At 41.9% G+C, this 23,561-nt stretch overlaps 2 protein-coding genes across 15 annotated transcripts in view; one reads left to right on the forward strand and one right to left on the reverse strand.

Annotated features, from left to right (window-relative positions):
- NCOA3 (nuclear receptor coactivator 3) overlaps window positions 1–21,272 on the forward strand; it is a 146,067-nt gene extending 124,795 nt beyond the window's left edge. For 5 of the 6 annotated variants that reach the window (XM_077873482.1, XM_077873485.1, XM_077873481.1 and 2 more), the window contains 11 exons: window positions 130–265; window positions 2,077–2,271; window positions 2,645–2,914; window positions 3,007–3,133; window positions 4,677–4,848; window positions 12,658–12,951; window positions 14,155–14,259; window positions 15,529–15,778; window positions 16,872–17,046; window positions 17,383–17,524; window positions 17,835–21,272. In XM_077873482.1, the coding sequence (XP_077729608.1) occupies window positions 130–265; window positions 2,077–2,271; window positions 2,645–2,914; window positions 3,007–3,133; window positions 4,677–4,848; window positions 12,658–12,951; window positions 14,155–14,259; window positions 15,529–15,778; window positions 16,872–17,046; window positions 17,383–17,524; window positions 17,835–17,846 (1,878 nt within the window). In that variant the 3' untranslated portion in view covers window positions 17,847–21,272. The remainder of the gene's footprint in view (window positions 1–129; window positions 266–2,076; window positions 2,272–2,644; window positions 2,915–3,006; window positions 3,134–4,676; window positions 4,849–12,657; window positions 12,952–14,154; window positions 14,260–15,528; window positions 15,779–16,871; window positions 17,047–17,382; window positions 17,525–17,834) is intronic. The other variant, XM_077873487.1, reaches the window with a different exon arrangement.
- Window positions 21,273–21,800: 528 nt separating this feature from the next.
- Window positions 21,801–23,561, reverse strand: part of SULF2 (sulfatase 2) — a 118,674-nt gene continuing 116,913 nt past the window's right edge. For all 9 annotated transcript variants that reach the window (XM_077873494.1, XM_077873493.1, XM_077873492.1 and 6 more), the window contains 2 exons: window positions 23,486–23,539; window positions 21,801–22,752 (listed from right to left, as the gene is read on the reverse strand). In XM_077873494.1, the coding sequence (XP_077729620.1) occupies window positions 22,722–22,752; window positions 23,486–23,539 (85 nt within the window). In that variant the 3' untranslated portion in view covers window positions 21,801–22,721. The remainder of the gene's footprint in view (window positions 22,753–23,485; window positions 23,540–23,561) is intronic.

Consider the following 23,561-nt stretch of genomic DNA (forward strand, 5'->3'; position numbering starts at 1 on the left):
CTAGCCAAAGGTAGACACTTAACTGAGCCACCCAGGAGCCTTCTGAAGAATATGTTTATACCTATGTATCTAGTAATGTTAATTAAAAATAAATCAACACAGGTTAATTAAAAAAAATTTTTTTTCCAGGGATCTGGAGACTTGGATAATCTAGATGCTATTCTTGGTGATCTCACTAGTTCTGACTTTTACAATAATTCCATATCTACAAATGGTAGTAATCTGGGAACCAAGCAACAGATGTTTCAAGGAACTAATTCTCTGGGTAAGAAAGAACTAGGTTTTATTCTTGCTACCTTTTAAAAGTTTCTGCACACTGGTATGTACAGTGACCATATGCAGGTTTGAACTGCATATGTTTACTTACACGTGGATTTTTTCCTATAAATACAGTACTGTAAGTATATTTTCTCATTTTTTTTTTTTTAAAGTAGGCTCCATGCACATTATGGAGCCTACTGCAGGCCTTGAACTTTTTTTTTTTTTTTTAAAGATTTTATCTATTTATTCTTGAGAGACAGCGAGAGAGAGGCAGAGACACAGGCAGAGGGATAAGCAGGCTGCATGCAGGGAGCCCAACATGGGACTCAATCCCGGGTCTCCAGGATCATGCCCTGGACTGAAGACGGTGCCAAACCGCTGTGCCACTGGGGCTGCCCAGGCCTTGAACTCTTGATCCTTGAGATCAAGACTTGAGCTGAGATCAAGATTTGGCCATTTCACCAACTGGGCCACTCAGGCGCCCCTCTTATGATTTTCTTGTTTATTTTAAGATATAATATATGATACATATGACGTACAAAATATATGTTAATTGACTTATTGATAAGTCTTTTGGTTAAGTAGGCTACTAGTAGTTAAGTTTTTGGAGTTAATAGTTACATGGATTTTTGACTGTCCTGGGGGCTTGGTGCTCTTAACCCTTGTGTTGCTCAAGGGTTAGCTGTATTCTTACACTAAGATGGGAATCAAATTAGTATTTTTTTTTAAGATTTTATTTATTCATGAGAGTTACAGAGAGGCAGCGACATAGGCAGAGGGAGAAGCAGGCTCCCTGCGGGGACCTTATGTGGGACTTGATCCCAGGAGCCCGGGATCATAATCTGAGCCGAAGCAGACATTCAACCACTGAGCCACTCAGGTGCCCCTCGAATTAGCATTTTTAGCTTCAAAATACATATCATGCCTCTCAGTTTTTTATAATTCATAGTGCAAATATTTTAAAATGTTCTCTGGGCATTTTCGTATTCTTTTTTTTTTTTAATTTCCCATTTTTAAAAGAATATGCTAATAATCATGGAACTTCTAGGAAAATTTTCATCTTTAGTTGCTCCAGATTAATAGTAGCTACCAGAGCATATATTTCTGTTAGACACAGAGACTTGAATTAAAAAGCAGCTCAAACTGTGGATTGAAACCTTTCCTGTGATACTTGTGGAACCTTGTCATTTATCTGTGAGGCTTTTCTTCTTTTAGCGTTTGCTGGTTCTCCTGCAGCCTCTCTTCCACAGCTGTGTGGTTTCCTCATTCATCAATTTAAGAAGGGAATACTACAGGTAGTGATGGAAGAAGAGCTCACAGACACCAGAAAGAAAAAAGGAGGAAACTTTATGTTTCATTACTTGTTTAATTAGAGGGCAACTTACCTGGTTACATTTAATTAAAAATATAAACAGAGAATCCATCTAATTAAGTACATGTAGGGAATAACCTCTAGGAGTTTGAACATTGATAACATTTTCAATATTAAGTGAAGCAGAATATGAATGAGCTTGTCAGGCTGTGGAACAGTGCCCAGTATATCAGCCAACACTGAGACTCTTGCTTTTACTGTATTTGGAAAATGAGGGAAATTTTTCCTTTCCCTGCCTCCTCCTCCTCCTCCCCTTCCCCTCCCCCCTCCTCCTCCTTCTCCCTTCCCCGTCCCCCTCCTCCCCCTCCTCTTTTTCATGCTCAGTGTTTATTTTAGTAAGAAAGACATTCTTGTGTGGTATTGGTATTTATGTGTTGTCTTTGATTACTTAAGTACCAAGTTATCAGAAGATTTTTATATATTGTGCACTTATGTTTCAACAGGTTTGAGGAGTCCACAGTCTGTGCAGGCCATTCGTCCCCCATATAACCGAGCAGTGTCTCTAGATAGCCCCGTTTCTGTTGGCTCAAGTCCTCCAGTAAAGAATATCAGTGCTTTCCCCATGTTAACAAAGCAGCCCATGTTGGGTGGGAATCCAAGAATGATGGATGGTCAAGAAAATTATGGCTCAACTATGGGTATGTTATTTATAATCAGTATTTATGATTAAAATTTTCTTTTGGGTAAAGTAAATTTAAAATACTTAAAGCTATTTAAATAATTGAGATTAAGTAATAGGGTTTTGAATAACAGCATATTATTTCTTTCATGGGTTTCTGTAATTTATTCTACATCTTGGTTACTTAAATTCTCAAGGAAGCTACTGACTACATGGCAATAGTTGCCTATCAAAAATGTCTTAGAAAATAAATGTCTTAATAGTTGTCCAGCCCTATTCTTATGATGACAAAGCACTTTTTGGGTAAAGTTTGTGTGTAATGACTGTACTTATATATATAGGAAGGATTTTAGTATAATATGAAAAAGACATAATCATTTCTACTGTTTTAGGTGGACCAAACAGAAATGTGACTATGAATCAGACCCCTTCCTCAGGAGACTGGGGCTTACAAAATTCAAAGGCCAGTAGAATGGAACCTATGAGTACAAACTCCATGGGAAGACCAGGAGCAGATTATAATGCTTCTTTACCCAGACCTGCAGTGGGTGGCTCGATGCCCACCATGCCTCTGCGGGCCAATAGCATCCCAGGGGCAAGACCAGTGTTGCAGCAGCAGCAGCAGCAGCAGCAGCAACAGCAGCAGCAGATGCTTCAAATGCGTAAGCATCCCCTTTATAAAAATAATTAGATGATTTAGGGTAATTTTTGTCATTGCCTTCTTTGAAAATGAATCGCCTTTTTCTTCCACCAGGGCCTGGTGAGATTCCCATGGGAATGGGGGTCAGTCCGTATGGCCAGGCAGCACCATCTAACCAACCAGGTTCCTGGCCAGATGGCATGTTGTCCATGGAACAAGGCCCTCATGGGACTCAAAATAGGTGGGGCTTTATTATATGACTCTGTAGAAAATGTTAGCATTGGATTATCTAGAAAAGGATCAGAGCACAGAAACAGACCTGAAAGAGAATGAGAAAAACTCACTGTGATTGAGGTGCTTGGCTGCCATCTGGGCATTTGTCTGTGTAAAAATTGAGGTGAAGCAGCAAGCCAGTGAGGGAGGAGACCACCCTATTGTTTAGCTCTTAGAACCAGTGAGTGGTCGAACCAGTGAGTGGTCAAACCAGAGAGGATAAATTACCACCAGTTTGAGAAGATAAGTGGTGTTCAGAGAATGAGCCTCAGTTTTCTGGCAGGTTAATTTTTAAGGATTTGATAATTCTTTTCTAAAGTTATTTAAAATACTTCGGTGATGATGGTGGAAGTGAACTGCAGCACTCTGTTTTTGTGAAGGAAGATGTGGATTATGCCTGTATTTCACTTTTATTTTGCTTGGTCAGTAACTCATTTACATGAAAGCCACCTGTCAACATCCAGTCTAACTTGAATTCTATAATAGATTAAGCAAAGAAAAAAAAATGAATCGATCTATTGAGTAGACAGTGGTGTAGCCATGTGAGTTTATTAGCCTGAGTGCTTCTATATTCAATGGAGAACAAATAGTCTCATGGAATTTTTTCTGAGGCAGAATGAATATCTAGTTCTATGCCCTTCTAAATATGTTGGAGGACTGTGGCATCTTACTGTAGGTGTATGGAGTTGGTACTATACTTGTTAATACGTGAGCTCTGTGGGCCAAGGATAACAAAAAGTTATTTTGGCTGCTCCCAACCTCAGTTTGTTGATAGTTCAACTTTTTTCTTTTTTGTCTTTTGTCTTTTGTCTTTTTTCTCCTTTTCCTTTTGCTTTTGCTTTTCCTTTTCCTTTTCCTTTCCCTTTCCCTTTCCCTCCTCCTTCTTCCTCTTCCTCTTTCTCTTCCCTCCCCTCCCCTCCCCACCTCCCCTCCCCTCCCCACCTCCCCTCCCCACCTCCCCTCCCCTCCCCACCTCCCCTCCCCACCTCCCCTCCCCTCCCCTCCCCTCCCCTCCCCTCCCCTCCCCTCCCCTCCCCTCCCCTCCCCTCCCCTCTCCTCTCCTCCCTCCCCCTCCCCCTCTCCTCTTCCTTTTCTTTTTCTGGTCCTTTGTTGATTTCTTCAAGTTAACAAATATAACTACTACCACCTCTGTTCTTGTATGGCCTTGAAAACCGCACTCTCTCCTATCCCCCTTGACCTCTGCTATTCCCAAGTGTCTAGGGGTCTAAATAATTACATTTTGGTGGTGGGATTGTAAGCTAGATATGTATAAGCTAGATGTGGTAATTGTAAGATGGCCTGGAGAAGTTTAAAACTGTGGGCCTTCAATTTAAGTTGGTGCCATTTGCTCTTCTCTGTTACTCGGTTTATTTATGGCTTTTCATATTTTAGTTATTACTACATATTAAAAATGTGTGTGGCTTGTGTGTGTGTGCACGTGTGTATGTGTGTGCGTGTGTGTGTCTTAAGAGGAAAAGCAGCATTGACATTGATTGCAAGTCTCTTTTTAGGCCACTTCTTAGGAATTCCCTGGATGATCTCCTTGGGCCACCTTCTAACCTAGACGGGCAGAGTGATGAAAGAGCATTGTTGGACCAGCTGCACACACTCCTGAGCAACACAGATGCCACAGGCTTGGAAGAAATTGACAGAGCTCTAGGCATCCCTGAACTTGTAAATCAAGTAGGTAGCATTAACATAGAAATGGAAGTGTAGATGTGTCCACTTTCAAATGTGCATGTGTGTACGCACATCTGTGAAGCCATGTGCAAGAATGCCTGCATGTGTATCTTTCCTATTATTTGTATTACATCACTACGTTCATGGAGGCCAGTATTACATCTAGAAATTCTGCCAGTAACCCGCTGTTTTGTAGAGCTGTCCAATTTTAGGCAGCTGTAGCAATGATCCAATAAAACTTCTATGCAGTTTTAAACTGCTTTTTACTTAAGTTAGTTGAGCCCTCATTTTTATAATTAACCCTTTTTACTACCTGGCCAACTTGTGTATACTCTGAGGAGACAAGCTTTTTTGTGTGTTAAACCAAACTCCTTTACAGTAGTGAATATGAACATCTTAACAGTAGCATTTCTTATTCCCAGTTATCTGGGCAACCTTATGAAAATATGTCATTCAGAAACCTGTGTTTTTGAAACTGATACATTTTGTAGTGGTCATTTAAAGAATTGTATGGGGGTAGTGTATAGAGCTGTATAGTTAGTGATAATAAGGCAAGATTCTCAGGAGGTTATTAGTCTTTGAGGAGACGTGTACATAAAGAATCATTCTCCATTGTAGCAAACACTGTCACAGAAGTTTGTAAAGGATGATTGGGAAATGTAGAGCACTGATGATATATGCCTCAAGCGATACCATTCTCATGCCCTTGGCACTGAAGAATGATGTCTCACCTGGCTGAGGTGGACGTGAGGGTCGTACAGAGACTGATGAACTGCTTTTCGTAATTTTATTTAAGCTGGAAAGAGCTTTCTCTCTTCTGATGATAAAATAGTGGTCATTAATGTAAAATCTGACAATGATAAAAAAGTACATACTAAAAAAATCTTGGGGGGCACCTAGGTGGTTCAGTGGTTCAGATCTATCTGCTTTTGGCTCAGGTAGGTCCTGGGATTGAGTCCCTCCTCAGGCTCTCTGTGGGAGCCTGCTTCTCTGCCTATGTCTCTGCCTATCTCTGTGTTGTGTGTCTCTCATGAATAAACAAATAAAACCTTAAAAAAAAATGTTGGGGCACCTGGGTGGCTCAGTTGGTTAACTGTCTGCCTTTGGCTCAGATCATGATCCTAAGGTCCTGGGTTGGAACCCCGAGTCAGGCTCCCTGTTAGTGGGGAGTCTGCTTTTCCTTCTCCCTCTGCACCCCACTGCCTGCTCATGTGCTCTCTCACTCTTTCTCAAATAAGTAAAATCTGTAAAAAAGGTAAAAAAATTATCTAATCCCGGCACAAAGAATCATTGGTAACTCTTGAGTGTATATTTATTTTTTATTTATTTTTAAAATCCTTTTTTTTACTTTACCTAAAGACTTTTTATCTTTTTAAAAGATTTTATTTATTCATGATAGACATAGAGAGAGAGAGAGGCAGAGACACAGGCAGAGGGAGAAGCAGGCTCCACGCAGGAGCCCGATGCGGGACTCCAGGATCACGTCCTGGGCCGAAGGCAGGCGCTAAACCGCTGAGCCACCCAGGGATCCCCTTGAGTGTATATTTAAAAAACGCTTTGGTAACCTATTTTGCCTATGAAAGCCATCTTCAGTCATCCTTTAAAATTTTTTTGTTTTCATTTTTAAAAGTAATTAATCTCTATGCCCAGCATGGGGCTCCAACTCAGGAGCCCGAGATCAAGAGACATGTTCCACCAACTGGGCCAGCCAGGTGCTCCTCAGTTCTCTTTTTTTTTTGTTTAATATATATAGCTTTAATTTTGATAGCCATATAGCATCTGTTACATTGAACGGTATTTAACCAGTACTCTACTGATGAAAATTTAAATTGTTTCTAAATAATTATCATAAACAATTCTATGAATTGCTCCATCTTCTTCACTTAGGCTGTTTTCTTACCTACAGTCCTAGAGGAAGGTTGATTGGGTTAGAAAGAGTACATATTTTAGAGGTTTTGCTACATACTTGAGTGTTTTCCTGAAGGTTCATACAGCTGCTTTCCCACGCAGAGGCTGATGATTGGAGTTCCTTAACTTCACAAGCACTGTGCTGTGGCCCAGGTAGATGAAAGACACACAGTATGGATGAGCAAGTGATGAGACAAATACTGAGTATGATTCTTCTAAATCTTTTCTGATCTGATCAGTGACAGAGATGCTTTATTTTTATTTTTTTAAAGATTATATTTTTAAGTAATCTCTGCACCCAATGTGGGGCTCAAACTCACAACCCTGAAATGAAGAGTCACATGCTCTTCTAAACTGAGCCAGCCAGGTGCCCAGTGATGCTTGTTGATTTTTTTTTTTTTTTTTTTTTTTGTTAAAGAGGGCGAGAGAAGGAGGCTGGGAGGGGCAGAGGGAGAGGAAGAGAGAGAATCTTAAGCAGGCTCCATGCCCAGTGTGGAGCCTGATGTGGTGCTCAATCTCAAACCCTGAGATCATGACCTGAGCTGAAATGAAGAGTCAGGCTTAACCGACTGAGCCACCCAGGAGCCCAAAGAAAGATGCTTGTTCTAAATTGTATTTTGTTGATTTGCAAGATTGAACATACTTTATGTCTTTTGGTCATTATATGTGTTTTTAAAATAGTTTTCTGATGGGGTTTTTGTTGATCTGCAACAGTACTTTCTGTAAGTTAACAAATAAGTAGATTCTTTCATTTAATAAATATTTGTCTTCTGTATGCCAGTTAGTCTTTTTTTAGAGGCTGAGGGAGAGAGGCAGTAGTGAACAAATTAGTTTCTGTTCTCAAGGTTTGCATTGCCTTGGAGCAGGCACACAATGAGGCAAGGAGCCACCTGGATGGAGGTAGACATGGTATGGCAGAGATTAGCAGGAAGGACCTAGGATACTAGGAAACTGTGTGTCATAAAAGATCCGTTTCTTAGGGTGGGGGTAGGCTTTCAACATTTTTCTTTAAAAGTCCTATCTGAGCTGTGATTTGAAGGCTGTTTAGTTGTTTAATATATTTGAATAGTTTTCCCAGTTTCTTTTTAGTGGGGGCTTTTTTTTTTTTTTTTTGGTTTTGTTCTTTAGTTCAAAAATGTTTGTATTTTCAAGTCCAGGATGATGAGATAAAGAATTAATGGGAATGGGGTGAGTGGTCAGGAAAGCTTTTTCTGGGGAGATGACCTGTAAGTTGACATTTGAAGGATGAGATGGAGCCAGCTTGGCAAACAGCTAGGGGAAGAATATTCCAGAAGAGGTACAGCTAACTCAAAGGCCTCAGGCAGGGAAAGGCTTGGGGGTTCTACCAAGTGACAAAGTCCATGAGAACAGAGAGGGATTGCTGTAAGACCACATTGGAGAGGTAAATGGAGGAGGCTACTTCCACAAAGCCATCTTATGGAGTCTGGAATTTTTCTGCTATGTTGGGTAGCCATGGAAGATTTTAAGCAGGGTAGTGATGAGACTTGCTTTCCTTTTTTGTTATATTTAATTTTTATTTTTAGCAACGTAACTTGTGTTTGTAACTGTAAAAAGGTATAAATACATACTTTTTGAAGAATCACACGCATTTGCCCCACTCAGATATTGAAACTCAGCTCTTTGGGAATATTTCTAAGTACTGTGCATATGCAGCTACTCTTCATCAGCTTCAGTCTGTTATCTTTGATTTATTGATATGATAGTTGTGCATTCATAGTCTCTTATCTGAGAATCTTGGGGTCAGGTGTGCTCTGGAATTCTGGAATTTTTGGATTTAGAAAGATAAAATGGTGCATATATGCCATATATTCTCTGATTCCCCTTGTGGAGTTTTGAGCAATACTGTCATTTTAGGCAGTAGTGTATCATCAAATATGCTAATATTTTTATAGCCAAATAGATAGGTGGTCACACTGAGTGGACATCTAGAGGTTTTTGCTTCATAAAGTTCAGGTCAAGTTTTGCTATTAAATACATTTCATGCTGAGGAGAAATTATGTTATTTTGTAGAGTTTTTTTAAATTTCCAGGTAAGAAACCGTGGATCTATATTTAACCCTCCTGGCTCTAATATATACTCTCACATCCATACTCATTATGAGTACAAAGGCATGTGCTCTCTTTACACCAATGTAATCATGTCTTCTTTTGTTAAATAGGTGGTCAATATTTAGATTATCTTGGCATGTTGCTAAGTCAGGCATAGTTGGTAAGGATTTTGGTTTTTGTCTGATTTTGAGTTAACTGCCTTCTTTAAAATTCGCTTTGTTTTTTACACATTTAATACTAATCCTCTCTAGATACTCCAGTAGAGCTATAAAATTTCTCTTCATTTTTTTCTTCACATGTTCAGACACATTAGATAATCCCTCAGTTCTTCCTTCCCTCTCGAGGTTCTGTTAGTCAGCTTCACTCTGTCCTAAGAGGCAGGTCTAGACCCTCTTCTGTGTCGCAGCTCCCAGCTCCTTGGTCCCAATAGCTTGCTTTCTTGCTTTGTTACTTTGTTTTGTTCCAGTACTGTTTCTGTTAACTTCTCCATCCCTGATGCATGACATAAAGTATGTTGGGCCCTTTATTCCACCCTAAGCATGTCTGGCTGTGTATTCAATTTTGGGTTGAAAATAATTTCCTCTTAGAATTTTAAAAGAATTGTTTCACAGCTTTCTGACATCCAGTGTTGCCATAGACTTGTATATTCTTGCTCTTTAGTGTATTGATTGTCTCTGGAATTAACTCAGGAACTTTTCCTCTCTGAGGTTGCATGAAGCCTCATCAAGGTGGGGGGCCCTGTTGTCTCATTCATTCTGTTGTATGTCATATGCACAGAGACTCCTTTTGGTTTGGGGACATTTTTGTGTATCATTTCTCTTTTCTTCTTAATTAGTGAGTTTAGTTGTGTTTGTCAGTAATGGGGCTGAATATTTCTAAAGCTTTTCAGACATGTCATTTGGTATCATTTTTTTAATCATATTATCTCTTCTGTATTTTCTTACATCTTAGGGATGTGTATTGACATATTGGCTATTACATTGAATCTGTGTTTTATAATCTCTATTTTCCTAGTTTCTAAGTTATTTTTTAATTTATTTGTGTCCCTTTCATGTTGGAGGCTTTCACCATTACATATCTCGAGATCCTTGACTATCTTTTTTATATTTAAGGATAATATATTAGAAAAGATCAGTCTTTACTAAAAGTCACTGAAAGTGTTCACTTGGGGGCTGGCCCTTTTGTTTCAGCATTCCACAAATTGCAACATGTAGAGCTGTTACTACCATCTCCTCTTCTACTCATACTACATAGTTTTCCTTGCCAGGGAATTTTTAATTACCTGGTTGCATTTTGGGAGCTGGGCTGGGGAGGCAAATTGATGATCCTGTAGTGTTAAGATATAAAACTATAAAATATAAAAATTTTACTAGAAATTGTAAGTAAGATTTCCTTTTTAAAAAAAAAAAAGATTATATTTATTCATGAGAGACACACAGAGAGAGGCAGAGACACAGGCAGAGGGAGAAGCAGGCTCCATGCAGAGAGCCTGATGCGGGACTTGATTCTAGGACCCTGGGATCACACCCTGGGTCCAAGGCAGACACAACCACGGAGCCACCCAGGTGTCCCAGATTTCCTGTTTTCAGTTTCTGTTTGCTTTCGCCCCTTTGCTGTGCCTGGAATCCCAGAACTGAGACAGCTGAGAAAGTTGGTAGAAGGTATAGCTGTGTGGCTGTGTGGAGTTGGGGAGCAGGTTAAGGGCTGGGAAGTAGCTGCTTCCCTTGCTCTTTACTCAGATTCTCAACCAGCCATGTTTGAGCACTTTGCCTGACTCTCTTATGTCCCCACTGGAGTCTGTCTGTCATTGGCTCCATGGGAAACATTTGCTCAGGCCTTGTGTTTTCCTCTACAGGCACAGCTTCTTTACTTTCTGGAGTTGGTTACTCCTCTCTCTGTCTTGCAAATGCCTGTTGAAATACTTACCTTGTTGTCTTCCTTATTCTCATTGTAGATAAATACTACCTTTTAAGATCTTTGCTATTATTTTAGTAGGGTTAGTAAGAGAAAGGAGGTAAACATACATGATTAGTTCATGTTTAACTTACAGTATGATTTACTTTATAAAACAAGATTTCAGATTCCTGACTGGGGAAGGGAATTGGTAGGATAGGACAGAGCAGATGCATAGATACCAGTTACTACTACAAGAGTCCAAGAAAGTGGGAGAAGGTCGTCACAGCGGTGGAATGAAAGAAAGGAAGGCTGTGTGCTATGCCATGCAAGAAGAACTGACAGGACTCAGTGGACTATGTGTGTGCAACACACACATACACACACACTTGGAAAGGGAGAATGTGAGGAATCCAGATTGCTGGCTTTAGTTCTGGGCAAATGGTGTTGCCATGTTGCTGTGAGGGAGGATTGGAGGAGAATCCGGGTCTTTTCTGGGAGGGGTTCTGGGGAGTCACGACCTCTGTTTTCTACCCATGAAGTCTAAGATGCATCCAGGTAAAGTTGTCAAGTAGATATTTGCATAAGCAGAGTCAGAACTCAGAGACACGGGATCCCTGGGTGGCGCAGCGGTTTGGCGCCTGCCTTTGGCCCAGGGCACAATCCTGGAGACCCGGGATCGAATCCCACGTCGGGCTCCCGGTGCATGGAGCCTGCTTCTCCCTCTGCCTGTGTCTCTGCCTCTCTCTCTCTCTCTCCGTGTGACTATCATAAATAAATGAGAAAAAAAAATTAAATTTAAAAAAAAAAAAAAAAAAAAAAGAACTCAGAGACACTTGAGCTGGAGACGAGTTTGGCCATTATAGTAGATAGATGTAGTAGATGAGAAGACCAGAGTAGAAAATGTAGTGAGAGAAAAGAAGAGGGGTATAGCACTGAACCCTGATGAACACTTACCATGCCTCTGAGGAGAGCTCAGGGAGGTGGGGGAATCAAGGGTGTTGTCACTGTCACAGTGGGGTGAAGTGTGTTTTAGGGCGAGACTGTTGCCTTCATACTTGGCACACTCTGTGCCCGTGGATAAGAAGGTAAAGTTGAATACAGTACCTGACAAGCTTTTCTTGTCTCAGGATGGCACATTCTTCCCTTCAGAATATTTGTTTTCATGGTTTTTCTGTCACCTGTTGACTTTATTGTGTACACCTTCGCATGTAGAGAAGTGATGCCAAGCACATAGCAGGCACTTTTGAATGAATGATAGTGGGTGGCCACCTTTAGGTTTTGTTTGTGCAACTAGTAATACACTTTGGGGGATATGGGTTTATGTTGATTTACCCAGTCTCTACCAAAATTACCTCTAACCACCGTAAAAATATTTCTGTACTAATTATATGTGAATTAATTGATCACAGTGAGGGATCCCTGGGTGGCGCAGCGGTTTGGCGCCTGCCTTTGGCCCAGGGCGCGATCCTGGATATCCGGGATCGAATCCCACGTCAGGCTCCCGGTGCATGGAGCCTGCTTCTCCCTCTGCCTGTGTCTCTGCCTCTCTCTCTCTCTCTCTCTCTCTCTCTCTCTCTCACTGTGTGCCTATCATAAATAAATAAAAGTTTAAAAAAAAATTGATCACAGTGGTTTTAATTATTTTATATTTGGCTTGGGAAGTCTGTGTTGGTACAGAAATCTGGTCTGGAACAAATAGCATTTTTCTAGGTACTCTTTGCGTGAGACTTTATGTGAGGCACATCTAGGACACATCTGTGAAAACATGGGTCATAGTCTGTTCTCATGGAACTTGAGACCATAAACTTGATTTTGCTTTTGGAATTCTGTGGCATCCTTGTTTACATATATCGACTTTATTTTTTGTCTTCCTTGGAACATTTGATTTCTATTGCTTTCCAGATGTACTTACTGTTCATTTATGTGTTTGATGTTTAAGGGACAAGCTTTGGAGTCCAAACAGGATGCTTTCCAGGGCCAAGAAGCGGCAGTAATGATGGATCAGAAAGCGGCGTTATATGGGCAAACGTACCCAGCACAGGGACCTCCAGTGCAAGGAGGCTTTAATCTTCAGGGACAATCACCATCTTTTAACTCTATGATGAATCAGATGAACCAGCAAGGCAATTTTCCTCTCCAAGGAATGCACCCAAGGGCCAACATGATGAGACCCCGGACAAACACCCCCAAGCAGCTTCGAATGCAGCTTCAGCAGAGGCTGCAGGGCCAGCAGGTAGCCAGCCCCGTGCTCGCTTTGGCCAGATACTGCCTTTCCTCTGGCCACTTCCTGTTTGATTTATCGTCAGGCTTTGTTCTTCAGAGCTCTTGCCACTAGCTCTCTATTTTTTGTCAACTGAAGTTCTTTTGTTTTGACTTTTTGTGTAACATTTTGTTTGTACAAAATGTTTGTATAAGGTGGTTCCTTATTAGGGAGTGGTCCTGATAGAATTGGTCTTGCTAGATAAATCAGTTGTACAGCTTAAACAGTAAAAAATATACAAGAGGATTGTACCTGGGGCAGCAAAGTATTTCTTGATGGCTTCAGTCTTAGAGGTAGATGATTTGTAGTTTTAAATAAGTCCTTAATATTAATACTAGATATTTAAACCTTAACTGACTTGAACATTCTTTTTATGGAACCTCTGCTTTCTAGACATTTTATAAAATTTGAGCTCTTTTAATATTTAGTTATATATATTGTTTATGTATTGGGTGTGCTGAGTTATTAAATGTGACAGAACTGAACCATATAAGCAGATGAGTGAGTGTCAGGTCCAGTGAGCCAGAGACTCTTCTAGTGTATTGATATTATTAAAAGTCAATGTAGGTACTCTGGAAAGCTGTGTTAATACATTCAAGGTATCATTTTAGTTTTTACCCCTTCTTACCACTAAAAGTTACCTAGGAAAAGCTAACAGAAGAGGTAAGTTATTTAGTGTAGGTCTGAGCAAATTAAAGCTATTTCCCCAATGCCCTAAATAATCCCAGAGAAAAATCTGACTTTATGAATCCTTTGAGTTTCTGTTGAAGATACTCTTTAAGCTGCAGATTTGTACTTTTTTACTTTTCCTCCTGATGCCAAACACTAAAGCTTCATATGCGTGCTGAGGACTTTTCAACCTGATCTTTTTTGCCCTAAAGATTTCATTCATTTATTTTATTTTTTTAAAGTAACCTCTGCACCCATTGTGGAGCTTGAACTCATAACCCTGAGATCAAGAGTCACATGCTCCACCGACTGAGCCAGCCAGGTGCCCTTCAGCCTGAATTTTTTGAAGTGTGGGAAGTGTGCTGGTTCAGTGTAGATGTGACTTAACCAGGCTGATGGATAGAAGGTAGCATCGTAACCTCACAGGGTGGTGCTGAGGATTTGGAATACTGTTTTGGGCTCACTGACGTGCTCCACTTGCATTCTAACCAACCTCTCTTTCCCCAGTTTTTGAATCAGAGCCGTCAGGCACTGGAGATGAAAATGGACAGTCCCACTGCTGGGAGTGCTGCAGTGATGAGGCCAATGATGCAGCCCCAGGTCGCTTCCCAGGTGAGGAAAGTGAGTCTGTCCACAGTCACTGCCATGAGCCTTGCACAGGGCCTGGTCTGTACTTGGCCCTCGGTAAATGTATGTTAGAACACAGCAGTTTGAAATTTCTTGTGTAAGAAACCATTGCGTGCTCTCGTCATATTTCCTCTTCCATTCTTCTTTCTTGCTGGTGGACGAGGAAGAATCAGAAGGGGAGGCTCTTATATTAAAACCTCAGATTTGTGTTTTTAAATTAATTCCCTTTGTGATTATTTGTTGTGTTTTCAAAACAGCTGACACTTTTTTGGGATTTAAAATAATAAGTTATAAACTTTTCTCTGTTTCTGGGTTATGAAACCATATGCTCATTGGGTAAAATTTGAGATTATAAGAAGAAAGTAAGTAATATATAATCCAGCCTCAAAGACCATCTCTGAGACGACCTGTTTCCCATAGTGGGAAGGATGATGTTCAAGTTCCCTGTACCTCCAGCCCAATGTGGAGATTGTACTAAGGTATTTTCTTAATGTGCACAAGGCAGATGACCACAGAAAAGTCATTTACTATGGTTGGAAATACTGTTCATACTTATTTAACAAAAAAGAAACCACAAAACCAACCAACAATCCACGGTGAAATGCCCAGTATTTCTCTCTTAAGCCTTCTTAGAAGTACTTTGATAATCTGACACCTTGAATAAGCTGATCTAGGATGTCCTTCAAAAAGATAAAAGTTGCTTTTTGCAGTTGCTCTCTCCTAGCTGATAGGGCCCAAATCAGCTTTTTCATTCTGTGCTTTGACCAACTTCCAGACAGCTGCTCCTAAATCCCCCATCTCTCATTTCAAAAGCTTTAAGAGACTATATAGGCACTTCTGAGGCAGATTCCTGTTTTTTTGAGTATAACCCCATTCTTTTGGGGGATATACCTTGTGTCTCCCCTCCTCCCACACTCTTATTGCTGTCCTTTTCCTTCTTGTAGTTTTATTTCATAGTTCCTGAAAAATTTGTCCTCAAATTCTACCCTTAAATGTTCTCTCACATTGAGGAATGTTTTCTGTGTGAAACATTGATAAATCGCCAGAACAGTTTCCAGGTCTCTGTCTGCACCCCGTCCCTGCCAACTAGCCAGGATGCCATTACCATGATGAGAATTGTACATTCTTCCTTTTGTAGGAAGAAAGGCATTGCGTGTTTTTCTCTCCTACCTGATGTATTGGGATGGTCCTATGTGTATGGAATTGGCTGGTTCCTGCTCTGTGTATGTAACTGCATTCTTTCTTGGGTATTAGCAGGGTTTTCTGAATGCCCAGATGGTGGCCCAGCGCAGCAGGGAGCTGCTGAGTCATCACTTCCGACAGCAGCGGGTGGCCGTGATGATGCAGCAGCAGCAACAGCAACAGCAGCAGCAGCAGCAGCAACAGCCCCAGGCCTTCAGCCCGCCCCCCAACGTGACTGCCTCTCCCAGCATGGATGGCGTTTTGGCAGGGCCTGTGATGCCACAGGTTCCTCCCCAGCAGTTTCCATATCCACCTAATTATGGTAAATTAGATGGTGAAAATGGCTTCCCCAGAGTAACATTACTAAGGATCTAAGATTCATGGATCTATTCATGTTAAACACAAAATAGTATTTATTCCCTTTTGTTATTCACAAGAAAGATGGAATTAATTAAAAATAACAGAACACGGAACAGTGACCAATGAGGCTGACAAGGCTTAAGCAGAGGCCAGATCAGATGAACCCGAGAGGTCTTGAAGTGTTTTGGTGGTGTTTTGAAGTCGGTGGCAAGTCATTTAATGTTAATAGACATGTTTAGATTTGCACTGGGTTAAATCTGAGGCCTTTGAGATGCCTGCATTAGAATGTGTGCAGGGAGAATGGAAGAAGGGAAGGTAGTTAGGGCACCCTAAAGAAGAGATGATGCTCTTATAGTCAGAATGGAGAAAAACTGGTCTTAAAAAAGAAAAGAAAAAAACCCAAATTTGTTTATTGTAGTGCACAGGTAATTGTAATTGTGGTAGATAGTTGATGAGAGTTGAGCATTTTTAAATTTAGGTCTTGTTTTTTCAGTTCCCCACATCTTAATTTGGAAGAGAGATTATCAGGTTCCCCACACCTCCCCGATATGGCGATATGTGCCAGTATAGTTGAACTCTACAGTCTCTGAACGCTTGGTCATTTCAGTGAGAGGATGCCGTGTTGGGTTGTGGGTTCCTTTCCTTGGTAACCTGAGTATATTAGTTATAGTAATGCATATTACCTCTTCAGGTAGATCTTTGAGATATTCTAGGAACATGGTGGGAGTAGGGATAGAGGTATCTTTTGGGGAGATTACATTTTAGGTGCATTCCTGTCAGCTGGGGACAGAGGGACAGTGATGTGAGTAACATGAGGTGGAATCCCTTTTATATAGAAAATTCTGTGAAGTAACAGTTCTTCAGATAGTTTAGGTGGTTTGCTCTCTATAGTAAGCCTAATAAGCCTGTTCCTCCAGTTGTCTTCTCAGTAGAGAAGCAACTGGCAGGCAGCATCTTGTGGCATTTGGTCTCTTCTCTTGCCTTTAGAAGAGAACATAATGTTTCTACTCTAAGGAAGGTCCCACTTGAGCATTGTAATTTTTCTTTTTTTAAAGGAATGGGACAGCAACCAGATCCAGCTTTTGGTCGAGTGTCCAGTCCTCCCAATGCAATGATGCCCTCAAGAATGGGTCCCTCCCAGAACCCCATGATGCAGCATCCTCAGACGGCACCCATGTATCAGTCCTCAGAGATAAAGGGCTGGCCGTCAGGAAACCTGGCCAGGAACAGGTGAGGAACAGGAATTTGAAAAGCCACTCACGTTCTATTGCCCAAAAGTACAGGAAAATAACTTCTGCATTTTAGTGAAGCCTGGGTGGATGGAGAACTCAGAAGGCCTTGGTTCATGTTAGAAGTGTGTTATTTGGCTCATCCATTTTGAAGTTCCTTCCTGCCCTACAATTGTCCACAGGCAGCTGTGGAACACTGAAGGCAGGTGAGGGGGCATCTTCTCCCTCATGTTCTTTGTGTAAGTACAGTGACATTTGACAGAATCGTGATGGTCTCTGTGTGCATGTGTGGTGTTACCAGAATGACCTGAGAGGTAATTTCATACTTTCTCTACAGCTCCTTTCCCCAGCAGCAGTTCGCCCACCAGGGGAACCCTGCAGCATACAGTATGGTGCACATGAATGGCAGCAGTGGTCCCATGGGACAGATGAACATGAGCTCCATGCCCATGGCTGGCATGCCCATGGGTCCTGATCAGGTATGGGGGGTTCTACCCCTTACTTTTCTCAGAGTTTTTCCTGTTCTCTTGAGAGAGCTGAAACTTCAACTGTAATCTGAAGGTCCTCAGTAGGTTTTTAACTGTGGGTGTGTAACTCAAAACTAGAGTTTTTGAAAAAATTTGTGATTTGAAGGCATTGGGCTGTTATTAAATACTTTTGGTAATGTGTGATCTAAGGGACCCGAATCAGCCAGAGTCCTGTTGCAATCCCTCATTTATAAAGACCTTTGGATTCTTCTGTGTTGTGCAGAGCATGTGTTTTATTCACGTTTCTTCTGGTTGCTTACAGAAATACTGCTGACACTTCAACACCAAGATCTCCAAGGAAATCACTGTACAAATGACACGGCACTAGGATTATTGGGAGTAAAGAATCATTGTCCTGCACACCTAGTTCTGAAGAAGGAACCAGCTTTGATCCCTGGGAAAGGTGTTCCAAGTGATGTCATTTGAGCAGGACTGTGTTTTAAACTGATGTGCGCTGTCTACCTGTATTTTTCCTCCTTCTGTGTATCATGGAGTTCAAATACTTCTGGCATATTGCCTTTTAGGGATGGGATTCTGGAGGTACGGAGTGTTACTGGTCACAAAACTCCTGTGTTCCTTCTTTCTGCGCGGCTCTCAGAGTGTTTGAGATAAATGTGGGTGGGCTGGGAACATCCCTGAAATTCAGAGGGATGAGGAAGTCTGGTTTCTCTAGTGGCAGTGCTGGATGGAGAGCACAGTTGTAGCCTTCATGTGTTCTTGTCTCAACCAGATAGTTCTGTGTTCTCACCTGATTCTGTCTCCAGAAGTTGGCCTTTCTGAATTCTTGTCTTTTAATGATTGTGTTGAGTTGCTCCAGCCCTATTCTTATTTGTCCTGGACTTCTTCCTGAGTAGGAACTTCCTCTGTCCCTAATGTCCTATAATATATCACCTCCAGGAGCTGTCACAAGGCTTCGCAGAAGGGATAGTGAGACGACAGTATTTAGTTGCAGCAGTAGCAATTTTTCACATGCTAACGTGCAGCCGTGCACTTTATTTAAAAAGTAATGGATAAATGCAATATTCTTGAGGTCTTGAGGAATGGTGAACCACATTCCCAGTTTTTGTCTGAACTAATCTGTTGGACAAGAACTATGGTTTTTGTCGTTGAAAGTACTGGTGTCACCCTTTGCCTATACGGTAGAGCAATAATGCTTTTTGAAAATAAACTGCAGAAAACCCAAGGCCAGGTACTGCATTCTGAATCAGAATTTCGCAGTGTTTCTGTGAATAGATTTTCTTTTGTAAATATGACCTTTAAGATATTGTATTATGTAAAATATGTATATACCTTTTTTGCAGGTCACAACAACTCATTTTTACAGAGTTTGTGAAGCTAAATATTTAACATTGTTGACTTCAGTAAGCTCAGTGTGGTGAGGCTACAAACAGAAGAGACCGCCCCTGAATTTTGTGGCCTGGGGGAGGGGATGGTGGGCTGCAGAGCCGCGCCGCCCCCCCCCCTCCAGTGTTAGAGCCTCCCTCTTTTCAATCTCTAAATCTAAATGCTTTTTTAAAAGATCATTTGTTTAGATGTAGGCATTTTAAATTTGTCTTTTAAATTCCTCTACCAGAACTAAGCACTTTGTTAATTTTAGGGGAAAGAATAGAGATGGGGAAATAAACTTTTAAAAAAAGATATCAAGAATTTTAAAAGATCAAGCAATTTGATTTAAGAAAGAACCTTGGATTTTAAGCGGTCCATGAATTAAACAATAGCAGTTCACGGTATTTTGTTTTTTAATCGAATATGTTGCCCGTTCATCCGTTGTAGGAGTGCTCTAAGGTTTTGGTTACTAGGACCCAAATCCCACATTGAGATCTCAGGAGTAGAGCCCTTAATGTGTGGCTTCTAGTGTCTGCTCAGCTGTTTTATCGCTCTGATGCAGCGTGCTCCTCGACCCTGAGAACTAGAATAGCGTCAGGGTGGTTTCTTAGGGAGCTTAGTGGCCAGGTTTGCATGCTTCTGAGATGCAGTCTGGCTGAAGGAGCACCTTTGCACTCCCTGCCCCTACCCCTTTCTGCTGTTGCTAGGCTTTGGACATTTGTTCTAGTCCATTGGAAGTAGAGAAAGTAATTTAATTCCTTTTATCTGATTTACTTTATTAGCTTCAAAGAAAATAGTTGAATGAAATTGGTTTTTAAAATGTCTGTGAATTTCAGAGGTCTCTGGCTAACTTTGGTGTCAATTTCCTAGCAATAACTGAGAGCCAGGTAATTTTTCTTTTGTTTCTTACATGTTTAGCCAGTTTTTCTCCCTGGAAAAATGATCTCTGAAGGTAAGATAATTTAATTTCGTTGACTTACGCATAAGTGAAACCTGTATTTCCAGAACCACCACTGGAATTAGATTTGGGTTTGACACCTTCTCCCCCCACAGCCCAGTTAAAAATAAATCTAAGATTGTAAATCCATCAACTTCCATCATAGTGGCCTGTACTTTTCAGATAACATATCCTCTTGTCTGGAGACAGAGACATAGTTGAGTAAGTCTCCATATTTTTAGATCAAATTATGTCATGTATATCTGAACCTTTCTTGTTTAAGTCATGTGTACATGGGGAGAAATAGAATGGTGCTCTTACCTTTCTTGACTTTTAAAAATTACAACAACAAAAAAAGTTTTGTGATTCTTTTCATCAGTCCCAACTCCAGGCTAACTGGAAGGCAGCACCCCCTTTTTATATGGAAAAAAAGAGAAAGTTTATTATAAGTTTTTATATTTTCTACTTGTTCATTTTATTGGTGCAAACTTAAAGAATTTGATTTTCTTTTAATAGATGCCGTCTTTTGAGAGAATTTGTTTTTACCTTTATTGCCCTTTTATCTTTTTTGGATAATTGTCTTTGTACTCCTGCTGCCTACCTCTCCTTACACCCCGCCCCCTACTTTTTAAAACCTTGGTGTTTGTTTCATCTGCTTTTAGAACGTGCGATATTTCCAGTACCTACTTTTTTGCTGAATCCAAAGATATATAAATATAAATATATATATTTTATAAAGATCAAAATGATATAAAGGAGATATGTTTCTTCCTTTAAAAAAAAACAAATAGAAATTCATTGTTAATGTTCGTATTATGATGCCACTTTTCTAAATCGTGCATCTTGTATATGTGCTGCCGAAGTGAGCACTAAATCGTGCATCTTGATGGAAAGGTGTAAATATCAATCACCAGGACTGCTTAGTTAATTGGTATTTAATATCTAGGTGAATTGGGGGTATGGGGTGGGGGTATGACAGGACATACTTGGCTTGCCCTCCTCGAAATGACTGCCAGTTTTCCATATGCCTGTCCAGTTCGAGGAATTTTGTTCACAAGTGTGGGGGCGTCATAGGAGTAAAGCCTGTAGGACAGATGAAACCCCCTGCTTCAGAGGAGCAAGAGCTCCAAGGCCAACTGTTTAACAAGCAAGGTGTTTTTTTTCTTTCTTTCTTTCTCTTTCCAATGTGTGGAATTTTGATGATGGAAATGTCATTCTGAGAGCAATATTTAAAATTCTCAGGAATTGACTTATAGTATTGAGAATGAATTCAGTTGCAATCAAGTTTACATTAAATGTTGCTTTTAAAAAATCTCAGTCATACTTCACACTGCAAAGAATCCAGATCACATGGGATAACTTATGAGATGGTTGAGTGGTAAGCTCTGACTGCTTTGCTGATCATTTTGTAAATAAAGGTTTCTATTTAAAATTGAAGCCTAAGAGCTTGTTGTTTCTTCTTCTTCTTCTTTTTTTTTTTTTTTTAAATCCGATCGGATTAAGGGTAAAAGCAAAGGTTAAGGAATCCTGTTTCAAATAATCCTAGCAATTTCTCTAAGGTTAACAGAACTCCTGAAAAGCATAGAGCTGCTCTTCCCGAGGGTGAGCACTTCTGGATTATGTCCATGTTTGGTGAGAAGTGTGTCAGATTGGGTGATGGAGGTCCTCCTGTTTTTCCCTCCTGACCTCCGACCGCTACCTTTGCCAGACTAGCTGATGCACAAAGGCGGGGGGTGGGGGGGGGTTGTCTGATACGGTGACTCGCTTTGAGGTCCTGAAGCTGGTGAAATGTGAGGCTTACCTACCTGTGAGGTCCTTGAAGTATGGTAAATTTTGGTCATTAATTTATTCCCATCTAGTTCCCTTTGGAAAAACCTGAGTATCTCCTTCCCAAAAGGTGTTGACTGCTTTAAAAAAAACAAAAAACAAAAACAAAAAACAAAAAAAAACAAGCACACCAAAAACTCCCAAGAACGGCCTTTTACAAAATGTTAAAGGTTACCTCATACCAACTGCCGGTCGTCGGCCGGGACTTTGAACATCGTCTGACAAGACTTAGACTACAAAATGTCTTTACAAATACAGTTTTGTTAAAACCTGGGACAGACAGACATCAACTTCATTTCTCTTCAGTACTTTAAAAAACATCAGTTCTGGGGCAGATAACAGAGGAATACTGGCAGAAATGGTATCTGGTCAGGGACAAGTGTCCACAACTGCAAGGGTTTTTCTTTACACTGGCCACAGAGCGTTCACTGACACCACCACTCTTGAGAACTGGGTTTTCTCATTAGATTCCCCTACGCATTCCCACGCTGGTTACACGTAAATAGTCTCATATGTACAGTGAAGTCCGTTTCTTCAGAGACAGCCTGCACTATGGTGCGAGACAAAAGTCCCCTCCTCTCTGCCGCGGACTCATTGTCCGGCTCCGCACCACTTCCAAACACCTGCAGGTTGCTTCTGTCCTGCTGCTCCCTTAGTTCCTTCTCTGTGACGAGCCAAAAGAACAAGAGGATTTAAAACAGGGTTGTTCTTCCCTTAGGATTTTAGAAAAAAGTTCCAGTGACTTACACTGTTGGGGGAAACTGCCAAGAAAATCTTTTTCCCTTGTAAGCCTCTCAGAGAGGGTTAGTGGTGACCGTTTGATAGGGAAACGCATTTTGTGCAGCTGGTGAGGTATAATCCAAAGCAAAAGCAAGGGCAACAATGGACTTCCTGAAGTGTCCCCGCTCCCGAGGGTTCTCTGCCAGAGCGTGCCGTGGTGACGGAAAGCAGGTCCCGGGACTCGGGCCCCCCGGCTGAGCACAGGCCCGCCCGGACTCGTCCGCGGTTCTGCTCGGTCCGCTCAGGTGGCCTCTGGGCTGGAGGCCCGCCGCGCGCCTCCTAGCCTTCCCAGCCTTCCCACAGCTGCCCCCTGCGGAACAGAGCAGACTCCCGTGAGCGTCTGAGGACGAAGGAAGCCCGGCCGGCGCCTGTGGCTGAGCGCGCTTTACCACGTGGCAGTGGCTGCCGGCGGGGGTGTCCCCGAGGTGCTCCCACCCGGTCACCCGGACGTCAGCTGCCGGCTCGCCCGCTCCGTGGCCGGCAGAGGCGGCACTGAGGACGGGATCCAGCAAGGTCACCTGCTTAAATTCTAGGAGCGCCAAAGAACTGTCTGGCCGGCCCACTTAGCGTCCCCCCGGTAACGCTGCAGGCGGTTGGCAGGCGTATGAGGAAGGAAATGCACAGCCCGGAGGGTGCACGTGGCAACGCACCAAGCGTGCCCTGTAGGCCAGAGGGGACCCTTCCGGGTTGCCCCAGTCCCAGTCCTCTGCCAGCGTCTCTGGCGCTGGAGGGAGACGGGGTGTGGATGTATTTTGGGAGCTGTTTGGTGAGGCTGCCCTGCTGCCCCAAGGCGTCGGGCAAGCGGAGCGGGTACACGCCTCAGGACTCCGGGCCACCCTGGGCTCAGCAAGTGCTGTTCTCTGGAGAACAACAGCCTATCAGACAGGACATTAACCCCAAACACGGAAAGGGCCTCCCGCTCCCTTCTTGTGGCGGGAGGCAGAGGACAGGATCACGAGAGAAACGGCACGCACGCGGAACGGCCTCGGCGGAATGACGCCAGGCAGGCGCAGCGCTATTTGTAAATTGGTTCCTCAACTCACAGCGATTTGGAAGAAGGTCTCTTCATGTCTGGCCATTTTCGACGCTGAAACTGCCTAGGTTTTCGGGGGTCAAAAA

The sequence above is a fragment of the Canis aureus genome, chromosome 26, assembly GCF_053574225.1.
Source record: "Canis aureus isolate CA01 chromosome 26, VMU_Caureus_v.1.0, whole genome shotgun sequence".
NCBI lineage: Eukaryota > Metazoa > Chordata > Mammalia > Carnivora > Canidae > Canis > Canis aureus.